Genomic DNA, 17,522 nt, shown 5'->3' on the forward strand with positions numbered 1-17,522 from the left:
GAATAGCTGCTAGCAGACGAATAGGAAACGCACCCAAGCGGCTTACACTCCTCGCAATCCGTCTCTAACAGCATACAGTGAATCCCCCCAAGAACGAGACGAGGCTCCGTGTTGAGGGTCAAGCAGTGGTCACCCAGAGCTGTGTGTTTTATTAATCTTATATAACATTGGTACACATCAGTACCACCCACAGGGTTTTGTAAAAACAACCAATAACCACGTACAATACAGTAAAACACTCCCACACAAAATCCTCCCCTCTGCCTGTGATATAATTATGGTACAATGGGTTGATGTAATTATCACAGGCAGGAGAATACACAATGTCCTCTGTCCTGGAGACAACCGAGGAGTAATTCAATTATCTCTCAGGACAAAGGGAAATCGTCAATACACACGTGGAGACAATAGGACAGACATCACCACTCAAACATACAATGTCCCACCCATTACAGTAACATAGACATTTAACATATCCCAAAATGGCACGAATTAGACCAGGGGTTCAAAAGTTAGCAAAAGTCCTTTGTGAACAAAGGAAGCATGGCTGATGAGAGGGCCCATAATCCTGGGGAAAGAGGCTGGCAACCAGGCCTCTCCAAAACCCAGTGGCAAGGTTAGTTTTGCAACAATATGATTAGTTCCTTCTTCTACGATGGTCTATTAGTCTTATCATGGGTCTTTTACTTTACACTCCTTTTATAATGCGGCATACTAAAAGGAGTGTAAAAGAACCATGATAAGACTAATAGACCATTGTAGAAGAAGGAACTAATCATGTGTTTGGGATCACCTATTAAATACAATCACTGTTCTCCATAGAGAATCATAAATGAAAGCTCCACATGAAGTGAAAAACAACGATTAATAATTGAGAGAGCCGAGTGAAACCTGTATCCTAATGTATATACTGGATTAATAAGAAATGGTTATATATTACTAATTCCCATTTAATTTAAATATTCAATTGGAAAAAGTATCACCATTATTGTGAGGGAATTATTAGCTGATACAGTAAATAATATACAAAAATAAGAAAATTATAGATGTGGATGCGTAGATAGAGATATGATTGAAGGTGGGGCATTTAAAAAGTACTTTATAGCCCCTATTGCACTGGCAGATAAGACCTGTACATCAGTAATAATAATTATATTACTATAGGGGTATATATAGAACGTGTAATAATCATGATTGACAAATAGTAAAAGTGGGTACATTATCTATGGCATAACTATGTAAATCATGTCAAAATTTGTGTAATTAATGTATCAAACCAAAAATAATGATTTGTACACATTCATTCGGGGTTGTAAATGCATAGTCTAGAGCAGTGCAATTATTGTGGAGTGATAGAAAATCAACTAAGTCCGGAAATATGAGCAGTACTGATCGCCGTGTTGAGAAACAGACTAAGTTCCCTGACATGCGTGGAATGAAAGCCGTAAGGGTAAGAACTTTAAGTCCGGTGACATGCGCAGGACTAGGTAAGATAACGCAAGATTTGGGAGGATAGTAGGTGATATGTGGAGATTCCTAAGGGTGGAGCATCTGAAACACCTGGCCCAAAAGCTAAGCAGATGAAAATTAAATGTAATGTAATGGATCACATAATTGGTATAGACATATGACGCAACCGTGGTAGTCTATAAAAGATCCATGCCACGCCCACCAATGTGTAGACTGTCCGATCCCCTGACGCCAGGTTAGCTGTCGGGGGGGGGGGGGGACGACGACGACTACAGTCATTGAGGTGTTTTTAGAGCAGTGGTGTAGCCTATTAATATCGAGTGTATTCAGCATAATGGAATGTATTCAGCAATAAGTGTACTCAGCCTAACACAAGTGTATTCAGCATAATAATGGAGTGTATTTGGCATCAAGTGTATTTAGCCTAAACATGTGTATTCAGCATAAGAAAAAGGGGGGGGGGGGGAGGGTCTGGAGCCAGTGCGCAGCTTCCAGCCCCTTATTGAATTACAGTCCAGATAGTGAACGGAGTATAAATGTATCCATTAACAAAAAATAGGCTGTTAGTTTTTAAATGGGTAAATTTAATGGTCAGTAATAATAATTCTGCTGTAATAAAAGTTAAGTTTTATGGGAGTGAAAGCCATATGTCAAGATAAGACAAAAACAGTCTTAGGACTATAGGCAAATTATGAGTGGCTTCCTCATGGCACACCATGCACATCACTGTACACTGTATAGTGGATGTGCTTGGTACTGCTGCCAGGCCCATTCAGTTGAATAGGACTGAGCTACACATAAGCCATGTGACCAATAAATGTGACATTAATGGCTCAGTCTCTTCAAACAGCTGATCTTATATGGATGAGGATAAGTATTTTACTCCTGAGATAGCCCTTTAATGTGTATGAAGCAATATATTTGCAATGGGTGGAACAATAATAATACAGCAAGCCATACAGCCCAAGTGATACTTAACCCCTTCCTATGACGTACTACTACGTCATGGGAACCACTGCGTTCCCGCAATTTGATGTAATAGTACGTCATAGTGATCGCGTGGGCACCGGAGCGGTGCCCGCGTGTTCACTGCAGGGGCCCGGCAGTCCGTGGTAGCCGGACCCCTGCTGTATCCTCCGGGCATCTCTGTAAAAGCAGATTCTGGTGGATTAACCCCTTCTATGCCGCATGACATAGAAGGGGTTTGTGTCGGGAGAGTGATCGCATCGAGTCCCGAGCTGCTGTGGCGGGACTCGATGCGTCACAACGCAGCCCGATGCCGCGCAGAGGCTGCCCAATGCCTTGCACGGCATCAGAAACTGCCTTCTACGGGTGCCGAGGAGATCCAGCCTCAGGCTGGGTCTTCTAGGCAAACTGTTTGTATACTACTCAATGTAGTACACGAACAGGCAATGCATTACAATACAGATGTATTGTAATGCATTGCAGAGGGGATCAGACCCCCAAAAGTGAATATCATAAATAAAGTAAAGAAAAAAAAAAGTAAAAAAAAAGTGTTTTTAATAAAATTAAGTAAAAAAGAAAAAAGAAAACGCCCCTTTCCCCTTATTTTATAATAAAAGACAGAACCCCCCCCCCCCCCCACACACACACATATTGGGTATCGCCGCGTCCGTAGTGACTGGCTCTATAAATATATCATATGATCCACCCTGTCTGATAAACACCATAAAAAATTTAAAAAAATCAATTTTTGTCACATTACATCACAAAAATTGCAACAGCAAATGATCAAAAAGGTATATGCCCCACAAAATAGTACTAATCAGATCGTCACATTATCCCACAAAAAAAAAAAAAAAAGAGACCCTACCTAAGAGAATCGGTCAAAAAATAAAAAAGCCATCACTCTCAGACAATGGAGACACTAAAATATGATTTTTTTTGCTTCTAAACTGCTATTATTGTGCTAAAGTGAAAAAAAATTAAACTTACACATATTAGGTATCACCACGTCAGTAACAACCAGCTCTATAAAAATATTGCTTGACCTAATCACTCAGGTGAACAACATAAAAAATAAATTTAAAAAAAGTTTAAAAAAAAGCTATTTTTGTCACATTACTGTCACGGCGGGGAGTGGGGGAAACCCACCACCGTGCGGTGAGGAGGCAACTTGTAAGCAACAAGGCCAGAAGGAGAAATAAGGGAGCAGGTCACCTCCTACAGCGTCCCTAATTCTGGCCCTGACTCCTAACCGTATGAGCCAACCCAGATGGTAGGAGGGCTCATACTCTAGAACCTCGTGGCCCAACTAACTATCAGGAAATCCCTGGACTAGGAGCAGGGTAAAGACGACCTGTTCCTCCACAACACGGACGAACAGGAGTCTCCAACGGCCAAGCTGCAAGGAGAGGGGAACACATACAGCATATGGAGATGGCAGGTAGGCGAAACCAATAACACACTTACCTGCCACAGACACAGTGACTGGAACCCGTGCACTAGTGCTGCAGTCCACACCAACATAGGACACAGCACACACCACAAACCACACAGGAACCCAGGACACCCATAGCTGCAATAAACAAGACAGGGGAATGTCTAACAACCATGCTGGACACCAAACACCACCAGACATGTAACACCAAACTAGACATAGCCAGGGCCGGATTAAGAGCATCATGGGCCTGGTGCTGAGGATTTTGCTGGGCCTTTTTATGGAACTGCACTCAGTGTCTTAATTACACTTAATTAAAGTATTTTGTTCCTGCAACTACCCCTTCAATTGGCGTCTATCTTGGCAACATGGAGGGGGACCACGGGAGGGGGACGCTGAGGGTGGGGGCACCCTCAGGGCACTATAGTGTCAGGAAAACCGCTTTGTTTTCCTGACACTATAGTGATCATTTAACATGACTATGAAGATTACTGTTTTCTAGCTGCTGTGGACTGTGGACAACAGCAGCTAGAAACAGTAATTTTCATAGAGCTGTGTTATGATTTATGGACACAGCTCTCAGCATGCTTAGCCAGCCTTCTATCTGGCTCAGAAACAGCCTGTGGACTGTGACTCTCAAGATGCAAAGCCAGATAGAAGGCTGGCTAAGCATGCTGAGAGCTGTGTCCATAAATCATAACAGCACTATGATTGCCCTCCCTTCCAACTGGATGAGTTTATCTGATACCTTCCCTGCTCCAGAAGCTCCTGCTGTCTCGCGGGCTGGTGTGGCTGAGCGCTGTGGGCCGTGTGCTGGTCGAAACTGCTGAGCAGGTTGTACACAGCGCAGCGTGCAGGAGGTATAACCGCGGGCGCACTGAGGTCATATCTGGCGGGCCGGCATTACAGGAACCGCACCAGCTGCTCTGACGTCCTGCCGCCGGATATCCTGTGACGTATATCCGGCGGCAGGACGTCAGAGCAGCTGGTGCTGTTCCTGTAATGCCGCGGCCCGCCGGATATGACCTCAGTAGTGATGGGAAGTTCGGATCTTTCAGATGAATTGGTTCATTTGATTTAGCTCATTCAAATGAACCGATTCATGAGTCGGATCTTCGGTTCACTTGCTGAGTCACTGACTGCTGAGCTGACTCGCAAGTGAACCGAAGACTCTAGGTGCCGGTGCGCATGCGCAGATGCTATCCATTCGATTCCCTTGCTGCTGCTGACTCAGTCGGCTCTTCAGCTCTCTAATGAGTGAGTCAGGATCAGGAAGAGTGATTGATTATAGTGATAGTAAAGGGAAGCTGAGGCTGACGCCGGACAGGAGTCAGGAGCTGTCACTGTGGTGTGCATTGTTGTCTGTTGTGCATTGTTACCCACAGTGACAACAGTCTGACACTGACAGTAGTACAACCAACCAAGTGAAGTGAATGTGAATGCACGCACAGGGAAAACTATGTGCTGAATTGATAACAGTATTACAGTAACACAGTCACTGGCTGATAATAAAATAGTCCCCACAGTCCCCACTTAACGGAATCCATAAAGGAGATGTGAACCCACCCTTAGGCTACTTTCACACTGCCGTTCAGAGCGGGTCTGTCTGATGTCTGCTCAGACGGATCCGCTCCTATAATGCAGACGTTTGGATCCGTTCAGAACAGATCCGTCTGCATTATAACTTAGAAAAAATTCTAAGTGTGAAAGTAGCCTGAACGGATCCGTCCAGACTTTACATTGAAAGTCAATGGGGGACGGATCCGTTTGAAGATTGAGCCATATTGTGTCATCTTCAAACGGATCCGTCCCTATTGGCTTACATTGTAAGTCTGGACAGATCCGCTTGCCTCCGCACGGCCAGACGGACACCCGAACGCTGCAAGCAGCGTTCAGGTGTCTGCTTGCTGAGCGGAGCGGAGGCTGAACGCTGGCAGACTGATGCATTCTCAGCGGATCCGCGTCCACTGAGAATGCATTAGGGCTGGACGGATGCGTTCGGGGCCGCTTGTGAGCCCCTTCAAACGGAGCTCACGAGCGGACACCCGAACGCAGGTGTGAAAGTAGCCTTAGTTATATAGCTACTGAATGAGATGCCTTTAACATATATATCTCCTGAGAAGCCAATTTGATCCTAAAGGGTTAATTCAACCTGTAATCTAAACTCTGTGTCATCTGTCACTTCTCTTATCTCTCTGCTCCTGTCCCTTAACCACCTCCGGACCGCCTAACGCAGATTCGCGTTCCGGAGGTGGCAGCCCTGCGCAGAGTCACGCATATATGCGTCATCTCGCGATGGCCGAGATTTCCTGTGAACGCGTGCAAACAGGCGCGCGCGCTCACAGGAACGGAAGGTAAGAGAGTGGATCTCTAGCCTGCCAGCGGCGATCGTTCGCTGGCAGGCTGGAGATGTGATTTTTTTAACCCCTAACAGGTATATTAGACGCTGTTTTGATAACAGCGTCTAATATACCTGCTACCTGGTCCTCTGGTGGTCCCCTTTGTTTGGATCGACCACCAGAGGACACAGGCAGCTCAGTAATATGTAGCACCAAGCACCACTACACTACACCCCCCCCCTGTCACTTATTAACCCCTTATTCACCCTTGTTCACCCTTGATCACCCCATATAGACTCCCTGATCACCCCCGTCATTGATTACCCCCCTGTCATTGATCACCCCCCTGTAAAGCTCCATTCAGATGTCCGCATGATTTTTACGGATCCACTGATAGATGGATCGGATCCGCAAAACGCATACGGACGTCTGAATGGAGCCTTACAGAGGCGTGATCAATGACTGTGGTGATCACCCCATATAGACTCCCTGATCACCCCCCTGTCATTGATCACCCCCCTGTAAAGCTCCATTCAGATGTCCGCATGATTTTTACGGATCCACTGATAGATGGATCGAATCCGCAAAACGCATACGGACGTCTGAATGGAGCCTTACAGAGGCGTGATCAATGACTGTGGTGATCACCCCATATAGACTCCCTGATCACCCCCCTGTCATTGATTACCCCCCTGTCATTGATCACCCCCCTGTAAAGCTCCATTCAGATGTCCGCATGATTTTTACGGATCCACTGATAGATGGATCGGATCCGCAAAACGCATACGGACGTCTGAATGGAGCCTTACAGGGGCGTGATCAATGACTGTGGTGATCACCCCATATAGACTCCCTGATCACCCCCCTGTCATTGATCACCCCCCTGTAAAGCTTCATTCAGATGTCCGCATGATTTTTACGGATCCACTGATAGATGGATCGGATCCGCAAAACGCATACGGACGTCTGAATGGAGCCTTACAGAAGCGTGATCAATGACTGTGGTGATCACCCCATATAGACTCCCTGATCACCCCCCTGTCATTGATTACCCCCCTGTCATTGATCACCCCCCTGTAAAGCTCCATTCAGATGTCCGCATGATTTTTACGGATCCACTGATAGATGGATCGGATACGCAAAACGCATACGGACGTCTGAATGGAGCCTTACAGGGGCGTGATCAATGACTGTGGTGATCACCCCATATAGACTCCCTGATCACCCCCCTGTCATTGATCACCCCCCTGTAAAGCTCCATTCAGATGTCCGCATGATTTTTACGGATCCACTGATAGATGGATCGGATCCGCAAAACGCATACGGACGTCTGAATGGAGCCTTACAGGGGCGTGATCAATGACTGTGGTGATCACCCCATATAGACTCCCTGATCACCCCCCTGTCATTGATTACCCCCCTGTCATTGATCACCCCCCTGTAAAGCTCCATTCAGATGTCCGCATGATTTTTACGGATCCACTGATAGATGGATCGGATCCGCAAAACACATACAGGCGTCTCCCTGGAGCCTTCCAGGGGGGGGTGATCACCCCATATAGACTCCCTGATCACCCCCCTGTCATTGATCACCCCCCTGTCATTGATCACCCCCTGTAAGGCTCCATTCAGACATATTTTTTGGCCCAAGTTAGCAGAAATTATTTTTTTTTTCTTACAAAGTCTCATATTCTACTAACTTGTGTCAAAAAATTAAATCTCACATGAACTCACCATACCCCTCACGGAATCCAAATGTGTAAAAAATTTTTGACATTTATATTCCAGACTTCTTCTCACGCTTTAGGGCCCCTAGAATGCCAGGGCAGTATAAATACCCCACATGTGACCCCATTTCGGAAAGAAGACACCCCCAGGTATTCCGTGAGGGGCATATTGAGTCCATGAAAGATTGAAATTTTTGTCCCAAGTTAGCGGAAAGGGAGACTTTGTGAGAAAAAAATAAATAAAATCAATTTCCGCTAACTTGTGCCAAAAAAATAAAATTTCTATGAACTCGCCATGCCCCTCATTGAATACCTTGGGGTGTCTTCTTTCCAAAATGGGGTCACATGTGGGGTATTTATACTGCCCTGGCATTTTAGGGGCCCTAAAGCGTGAGAAGAAGTCTGGGATCCAAATGTCTAAAAATGCCCTCATAAAAGGAATGTGGGCCCCTTTGCGCATCTAGGCTGCAAAAAAGTGTCACACATCTGGTATCGCCGTACTCAGGAGAAGTTGGGCAATGTGTTTTGGGGTGTCATTTTACATATACCCATGCTGGGTGAGATAAATATCTTGGTCAAATGCCAACTTTGTATAAAAAAATGGGAAAAGTTGTCTTTTGCCGAGATATTTCTCTCACCCAGCATGAGTATATGTAAAAAGACACCCCAAAACACATTGCCCAACTTCTCCTGAATACGGCGATACCACATGTGTGACACTTTTTTGCAGCCTAGGTGGGCAAAGGGGCCCACATTCCAAAGAGCACCTTTAGGATTTCACAGGTCATTTACCTACTTACCACACATTAGGGCCCCTGGAAAATGCCAGGGCAGTATAACTACCCCACAAGTGACCCCATTTTGGAAAGAAGACACCCCAAGGTATTCCGTGAGGGGCATGGCGAGTTCCTAGAATTTTTTTTTTTTTGTCACAAGTTAGCGGAAAAATATTCCCCCCCCCCCCCCCTTACAAAGTCTCATATTTCACTAACTTGTGACAAAAAATAAAAACTTCCATGAACTCACTATGCCCATCACGAAATACCTTGGGGTGTCTTCTTTCCAAAATGGGGTCACTTGTGGGGTAGTTATACTGCCCTGGCATTCTAGGGGCCCAAATGTGTGGTAAGAAGTTTGAAATCAAAATGTGTAAAAAATGACCGGTGAAATCCGAAAGGTGCTCTTTGGAATATGGGCCCCTTTACCCACCTAGGCTGCAAAAAAGTGTCACACATGTGGTATCTCCGTACTCAGGAGAAGTTGGGGAATGTGTTTTGGGGTGTCATTTTACATATACCCATGCTGGGTGAGAGAAATATCTTGGCAAAAGACAACTTTTCCCATTTTTTTATACAAAGTTGGCATTTGACCAAGATATTTATCTCACCCAGCATGGGTATATGTAAAATGACACCCCAAAACACATTCCTCAACTTCTCCTGAATACGGAGATACCAGATGTGTGACACTTTTTTGCAGCCTAGGTGGGCAAAGGGGCCCACATTCCAAAGAGCACCTTTCGGATTTCACCGGCCACTTTTTACAGAATTTGATTTCAAACTCCTTACCACACATTTGGGCCCCTAAAATGCCAGGGCAGTATAACTACCCCACAAGTGACCCCATTTTGGAAAGAAGACACCCCAAGGTATTCGCTGATGGGCATAGTGAGTTCATGGAAGTTTTTATTTTTTGTCACAAGTTAGTGGAATATGAGACTTTGTAAGAAAAGAAAAAAAAAAAATCATCATTTTCCGCTAACTTGTGACAAAAAATAAAAAGTTCTATGAACTCACTATGCCCATCAGCGAATACCTTAGGGTGTCTACTTTCCAAAATGGGGTCATTTGTGGGGTGTTTGTACTGTCTGGCCATTGTAGAACCTCAGGAAACATGACAGGTGCTCAGAAAGTCAGAGCTGCTTCAAAAAGCGGAAATTCACATTTTTGTACCATAACTTTTACCCAAACCATTTTTTTTTTTACCCAAACATTTTTTTTTTATCAAAGACATGTAGAACAATAAATTTAGAGCAAAATTTATATATGGATGTCGTTTTTTTTTGCAAAATTTTACAACTGAAAGTGAAAAATGTCATTTTTTTGCAAAAAAAATTAAAATCGGTAAATTTCGATTAATAACAAAAAAAGTAAAAATGTCAGCAGCAATGAAATACCACCAAATGAAAGCTCTATTAGTGAGAAGAAAAGGAGGTAAAATTCATTTGGGTGGTAAGTTGCATGACCGAGCAATAAACGGTGAAAGTAGTGTAGGTCAGAAGTGTAAAAAGTGGCCTGGTCTTTCAGGGTGTTTAAGCCATAGGGGCTGAGGTGGTTAATCTTATCACTGCTGCAACAAAAGCAGCTGAGAGCCGACAGCCTCTGTGTAACCTGTTCTGGAGTCGGACTCCGGCTTATTTAACTCAAAGAATCAAATGAGTCTCTAACTAATCGGATCTTTAGATTCTTTTAACCTGAGACTCATCCGATACATTTCTATTCTTAGACTCCCTGCACTACTCAGACGACTGAGAGCTGCTAGTGCTTGCCTTGCCTCAGCTCTGATTGGTTGGTGGGCGGGGAGGGGAGGGGCTGGCAGAAGCAGCTTCCACTCTAGGATCATATTACGCTCCTCCCGAGTCCCTCCCCTCTCTGCTGCCAGCGTGAGGTGAGCGTCTCTGCATTGTCTGTGCTGTGTGACTGAGCTGACAACAGAGGACTTTTAGCTCCCGGCGGCCTTTTGGCTGGCGGATGGGCCTATTTTATGGTAGGGGCCTGGAGCTGCAGCTCCATCAGCCCCTACGTTAATCCGGCCCTGGACATACCAACACCCTGAACATAACCCACTCCATACAAATAGGGACAGGAAGGGAAGGAGACACCAGGATAATATTGAACATCTATGACCACAAGGGTGGCCCTCACTGGAAAGATGGTAAAGCCAGGAGCAGTGAACCACCAGCACACACCAAGCCTGGAGGAACACACAGCTACAGGCTCCCAGCAGAGACTAAATAGCCCAAGCAGCCACACCCACAAACACATAAACCCAGGCAGTGTTCACAAAACACTAGGAAGGGAGTTAACCCTTCCAACACCAGACAGAGGAAGGAAGCCATTTAAAGGGGAAGTGCACACACAAGCAAACTAAGCCACACGTTACCACCGGTAACAGCATGCGTGGCAACCATGTCACGGCAATCACCCAGAAGGCGGAGACACTGCCACCGCATGCTATCACAGCAACACAACCACTTTGGATTTTATATTCACTTTTTACTTTATAGACTGGGTGTGTCTATATCGGTTGGGGCACCCACTCCATGCACAACAATTAGGTGAGCCATCACAAATAAATTTATTTGTTTCTTCACTTATAAACCCATTGTGTATTGAGCTCCCTAGTTTTTGTAGTATGGACATTTGGAAAGGTGTGCACAACCACTCTGTATTAAATATTGAGTTTTATTTGGCTGTTAATCCTTGCTTTGCTACTGGAAAAAATTGATTAAAATGTAAAATCTGCCAAAAAAGTGAAATTCTGAAATTTCATCTCCATTTTCCATTAATTCTTGTGGAACACCTAAAGGGTAAACAAAGTTTCTAAAATCAGTTTTGTATACCTTGAGGGGTGTAGTTTCTAAAATGGGGTCATTTTTGGGTGGTTTCTATTATGTAAGCCTCACAAAGTGACTTTAGACCTGAACTGGTCCTTAAAAAGTGGGTTTTGGTTTGCTTCCAAACTTCTAAGCCTTCTAACGTCCCCAAATAATAAAATGTAATTTTCAAAATGATCCGAACATGAAGTAGACATATGGAGAATGTAAAGTAATTACTATTTTTGGAGGTATTACTATTATAAAAGTAGAGAAATCTAAATTTAGAAACTTGCTAATTTTTCAAAATGTTTGGTAAATTAGTTTTTTTTATAAATAAAAATGATTATTTTTACTCATTTTTACCACTGTCATGAAGTACGATATGTGACGAGAAAACAATCTCAGAATGGCCTGTATAAGTAAAAGAGTTTTAAAGTTATTACCACATAAAGTGACATATGTCAGATTTGCAAAAAAATGACCTGGGCAGGAAGGTGAAAACAGGCCCAGGGTTAAAGGGGTTAATGGAACAAACCTGAGCAATAACTTTTGTCACTGATGCAGATTACATTCCATAGTTATTATTTTGGTCTTCTTATAAGGTTTATAAGCATCTTCCCTAATAATGTAATTTGATGTGAAATACTTTTTTTTTCATTTTGACTCAGCTAGAAGAATCAGCAAATCCAGAAGAAATATTCTACCACATCTCTGAAGCAGCTGTAATGCATGTGCAAGTTCTTGTAGAATTCACAAAAAGGCTCCCAGGTATGTTCTTTTTTTAACACACACAACATTTAAACTGGATTGGGTCCATAATAGGTTTCAAAATAAAAGCTATTAATTAAAGGGAATCTGTGACCAGATACCCAGTTATAAAGACATTAGCCATGCGATAATCTCACTTCCAATGCTCTTGGTCCTATTTCGATAAGTGACCCCATTGTGGAGAAATTAGCTTTTTCTCTTTTTATTTGAGATCAATATTTCATTTTTCATGTGGACAAAATTAACAACACAGAGAAACCCTCCCCATCCCCAGCCCCAAAGTCCAGGTGCAGTCCATCTTGGGAATAGTCCACAGCAGCGTTCAGGATGTGACTCACAGTCATACTACAAGCACTCCAGCATATACGCACTCCACACTTTTTGCTACGCTATATCCAGATTGCCTTATTACCTATGACTGTCACAGCCTACTCTAGCCCTAGAACCCTATCTTACACAACGAGATGGAAATGTTCAATCCATGCATACCAGATTTTATTAAACTTCTTGTTATTCCCTCTCTTTAGAAATTAGCTTTTTATTTTATTCAAATTAGCCCCTGGGTACAATGAGGGCATTGTCATTGCACCCAGAAGCTCTACTCACTCTCCTTAGGCCATGCCCCCACCACTTCGATTTACAGGGCGAGTTAGTGAATACATACTGACAGTTGGACATAAAGTCTTGCGGCAGCCAAGCTAATTTTTCCAAAATGGAGGCCCATATCGAAATAGGACCAAGAGCGTGATAACAAGCACACATCTTGCATGGCTGATGGATTTATAACAAGGTATCCTGTCAGTGACCCTTAGGCCCCTTTCACACGGGCGAGTATTCCGCGCGGATGCCATGCGTGAGTTGAACGCATTGCACCCGCACTGAATACCGACCCATTCATTTCTATGGGGCTGTTCACATGAGCGGTGATTTTCACGCATCACTTGTGCGTTGCGTGAAAATCGCAGCATGCTCTATATTCACGTTTTTCACGTAACACAGGCCCCATAGAAGTGAATGGGGTTGCGTGAAAATCGCAAGCATCTGCAAGCAAGTGCGAATGCGGTGCGATTTTCATGCACGGTTGCTAGGAGACAATCGGGATGGAGACCCGATCATTATTATTTTCCCTTATAACATGGTTATAAGGGAAAATAATAGCATTCTGAATACAGAATGCATAGTAAAATAGCGCTGGAGGGGTTAAAAAATAAAATAAAAAATTTAACTCGCCTTAATCCACTTGATCGCGGAGACCGGCATCTCCTTCTGTCTCCTTTGCTGAACAGGACCTGTGGTGAGCATTCATTACAGGAAAATGACCTGTGGTGACGTCACTCCGGTCATCACATGATCTTTTACCATGGTGATGGATCATGTGATGACCGGAGTGACATCACCACAGGTCATTTTCCTGTAATGAATGCTCACCACAGGTCCTGTTCAGCAAAGGAGACAGAAGGAGATGCCGGCCTCCGCGATCAAGTGGATTAAGGCGAGTTAAATTATTATTATTTTTTTTTTAACCCCTCCTGCGCTATTTTATTATGCATTCTGGATTCAGAATGCTATTATTTTCCCTTATAACCATGTTATAAGGGAAAATAATACAATCTACAGAACACCGATCCCAAGCCCAAACTTCTGTGAAGAAGTTCGGGTTTGGGTACCAAACATGCGTGATTTTTCTCACGCGAGAGAAAAACGCATTACAATGTTTTGCACTCACGCGGAACAATCGCGGGTGTTCCCGTAACGCACCCGCACATTTTCCCGCAAAGCCCGTGTGAAAGAGGCCTTAAGGTTATTATTAGAGATGAGCAAATTTCATGTTATGAAATTCGTTCACTCTTCGTTTGGTGGTAAAAGGTGAAGTGCGTTATGGATTACCACGGACCATAACGCAATTCTTTAGAGGCATTCCGTTATTCATTTCATCATAGTAGTAGTCTATGGACTGCATAACGGATCTGTCCCGTTTCCATTAGGCAGGAGAGGACTCCTCTGCATAACGGAAACGGGACGGAACAGATCCGTCCCGTACGAAGCGTGAACGAATTTCAAAATATGAAATTTGCTCATCTCTAGTTATAATGCCCTCAATCAACAATATTTTTAACTTTAGTCAAAGTAATTTTTATTGGTATTTTCAACATTTACAAAGAAACATATCTTGCATATGTGAATATTAAAACAAATTATACGTATCATAGTTAGTTCTGTATACAGTAAGTTTCAGTCATGTTGATATTCAACAGGTTTTATAGTTTGATCTAGGATAATAACAAAACTAGATCGTTAAAGAAGAAATATAAGAGAAAAAAAAAAAAAAAAGAGAAAGAAAATGAAGTAAAAGTAAAAGACATATAAAGTTTAGAACTGTTATTTTAACGTTCCTCGATTAAAAGCCATATTTACGTCATATGGTGTAGTTTCGTATGTTGTTTTGTTGTATGTTGTTCTGTTGTTTTGTTTTCGGCCAGTCCTTGATAACATACATATTTAGGATTATCCTTTTGGAAAGTGATTCAACCAAGTCTTCCATTTCCTTTCCATAATACCTTTTTTGCCTCTAATCGTTGCGTATATGTGTTCGTTTATGTAGTTTTTGGATACCATTTCTATAATGTCCCTAACCTTGGGAATTATGTTTGTTTTCCAATGTTTTGCTAATAGTGTACGATATGTAATGAAAATGTGCATAGTGGGTATTTGGATTGACGTATCTATCTTTTCCAAACCTATGTTCAATAAGGCTATTTCGGGGGTGAGTAAGATGTTTTTACCTGCTATCATGTTAATTAGTTCATGTATGTCCTTTTTTAGCTTTCCTAACTTTGGACATGTCCAAAAAATATGCGAGAGAGTACCACATTGGTTACAGTTCCTCCAGCACATAATTGAACATGTGTTGTAGAATTTATGCAACTTAACTGGTGTATAATACCATCTAGATATTATCTTAAAATATTGTTCTCTGTGATTGGTGCAGGTAGTAGTATTCTTGAACATGAGCATTGCTTTATTCCATTGGTATATGCTCAATGGTTTATTCAAGTCTATTTCCCATTTTTGATGGTATGGTAATTTATCTTGTAATGTGTCATTATTTGCAAGATCATATATCATTTTGAAATATTTAGTTGTTTGTGTACTAGAAGATATGTTTAATATGTTTGTTAGGTTGTGAGGTAAAAATATTTCTGTGCTGGGATATTTTTCCCATAGACTTTTTAAAGTAGCGTAGGTGCGTTTGTCTCCATTAGTTAATTTAAATCTTTTTTGTAGTTCTGTAAAATCCAGTATCTTACTGTCTTTAATTATCTCTTTGAAGGATGTGATGCCTTTGTCTGTCCATGTGTGGATGTTTTTTAGCACTGCAAAATGTTTGAGGGATATTAGTTTTATGTCATGTTTAACCATATTAGGCAGATCTCTGTTAGTTTTAAGGTGTATATTCCATGCTTCTAGTGTTGCTCTGGTTGTGGGTAGACACATTTTTGGTAATTCCTTGAATTTGTTGGCGTTTACTATAATTTGTGTCCAATCAGGGGTCTGGAGGTTATCTGTTTCTATTTGTGTCCACGCTTTGGGTTTGTCTTTGTTGTTAATCCAATCTATAGATTGTGCTATAAGAGTAGTGTTGTGATATGCGGTTAGGTTTGGAAAAGCTATGCCTCCGTTTGGTATCTTTTTACTAAGAATGTGTGTTGTAATTCTTGGTCTTGAGTTCTTCCATATAAAGGTTGAGGCTTGGGATTGTAGTTTTTTAAGAAGAAAGCAGGGTAGTGATATTGGTATTGTCCTGAATTTATAGAGGATTTTTGGTAAGATTAGCATTTTATATAGTACCAGTCTTCCAAACCAGCTCCACTCTCGATTTGAAAGTGTGTTCATTTCTTTCTGTAATTCGGCAAGTAACTTAGGGAAGTTTTCTCTTATTAAGGTTTGTTTGTCTGGAGCTATTTCTACTCCCAGGAAGGTTATGGATTTAGGATTCCAGATATTTTTAACTTTAAAGGGGTTATCCAAAGTCTAACATATGCACCCCAATGCCCGACCTCTCATATAGATAATTACCCGCTCCCTGGCACCCACGTCTCTCCTGATCCCTGCACAGCCATCGCTGCGGCCAATAGCAGGCCGCGATGGGAACCAGGCTCCCTAGCATCGCAGGTAACGCAGCAGTGGCCATGCGGGAATCAGGACTGATGAGGATGCCTGGGTGCGGGGTAAGTATAATCTACACTGCTCAAAAAAATAAAGGGAACACAAAAATAACACATCCTAGATCTGAGTTAATTAAATATTCTTTTGAAATACTTTGTTCTTTACATAGTTGAATGTGCTGACAACAAAATCACACAAAAATTACAAAATGGAAATCAAATTTTTCAACCCATGGAGGTCTGGATTTGAAGTCACACTCAAAATTAAAGTGGAAAAACACACTACAGGCTGATCCAACTTTGATGTAATGTCCTTAAAACAAGTCAAAATGAGGCTCAGTAGTGTGTGTGGCCTCCACGTGCCTGTATGACCTCCCTACAACCCCTGTGCATGCTCCTGATGAGGTGGTGGACGGTCTCCTGAGGGATCTCCTCCCAGACCTGGACTAAAGCATCTGCCAACTCCTGGACAGTCTGTGGTGCAACGTCATGTTGGTGGATAGAGCAAGACATGATCTCCCAGATGTGCTCAATTGGATTCAGGTCTGGGGAACGGGCGGGCCAGTCCATAGCATCAATGCCTTCGTCTTGCAGGAACTGCTGACACACTCCAGCCACATGAGGTCTAGCATTGTCTTGCATTAGTAGGAACCCAGGGCCAACCGCACCAGCATATGGTCTCACAAGGGGTCTGAGGATCTCATCTCGGTACCTAATGGCAGTCAGGCTACCTCTGGCGAGCACATGGAGGGCTGTGCGGCACTCCAAAGAAATGCCACCCCACACCATTACTGACCCAATGCCAAACCGGTCATGCTGGAGGATATTGCCAGCAGCAGAACGTTCTCCACGGCGTCTCCAGACTCTGTCACGTCTGTCACATGTGCTCAGTGTGAACCTGCTTTCATCTGGCTGGTATTGGTTGAGGAACCCCCTAAACCATAGGGATATTACCTTTAGCGAGGATCACTATATCCTCACACACCAACAAGCGGAGGAGCATCTATCCCTCTGCAGCACGACAATCCTGCACCATGGATGTCTGCTCTCAGG

At 43.1% G+C, this 17,522-nt stretch overlaps 1 protein-coding gene across 3 annotated transcripts in view; it reads left to right on the forward strand.

Moving 5' to 3' along the window:
• LOC120994998 (bile acid receptor-like) overlaps positions 1-17,522 on the forward strand; it is a 200,763-nt gene that overhangs the window by 167,609 nt on the left and 15,632 nt on the right. For all 3 annotated transcript variants that reach the window (XM_040423939.1, XM_040423940.1, XM_040423941.1), the window contains one exon: positions 12,204-12,303. In XM_040423939.1, the coding sequence (XP_040279873.1) occupies positions 12,204-12,303 (100 nt within the window). The remainder of the gene's footprint in view (positions 1-12,203; positions 12,304-17,522) is intronic.

The sequence above is a fragment of the Bufo bufo genome, chromosome 3, assembly GCF_905171765.1.
Source record: "Bufo bufo chromosome 3, aBufBuf1.1, whole genome shotgun sequence".
Taxonomy (NCBI): domain Eukaryota; kingdom Metazoa; phylum Chordata; class Amphibia; order Anura; family Bufonidae; genus Bufo; species Bufo bufo.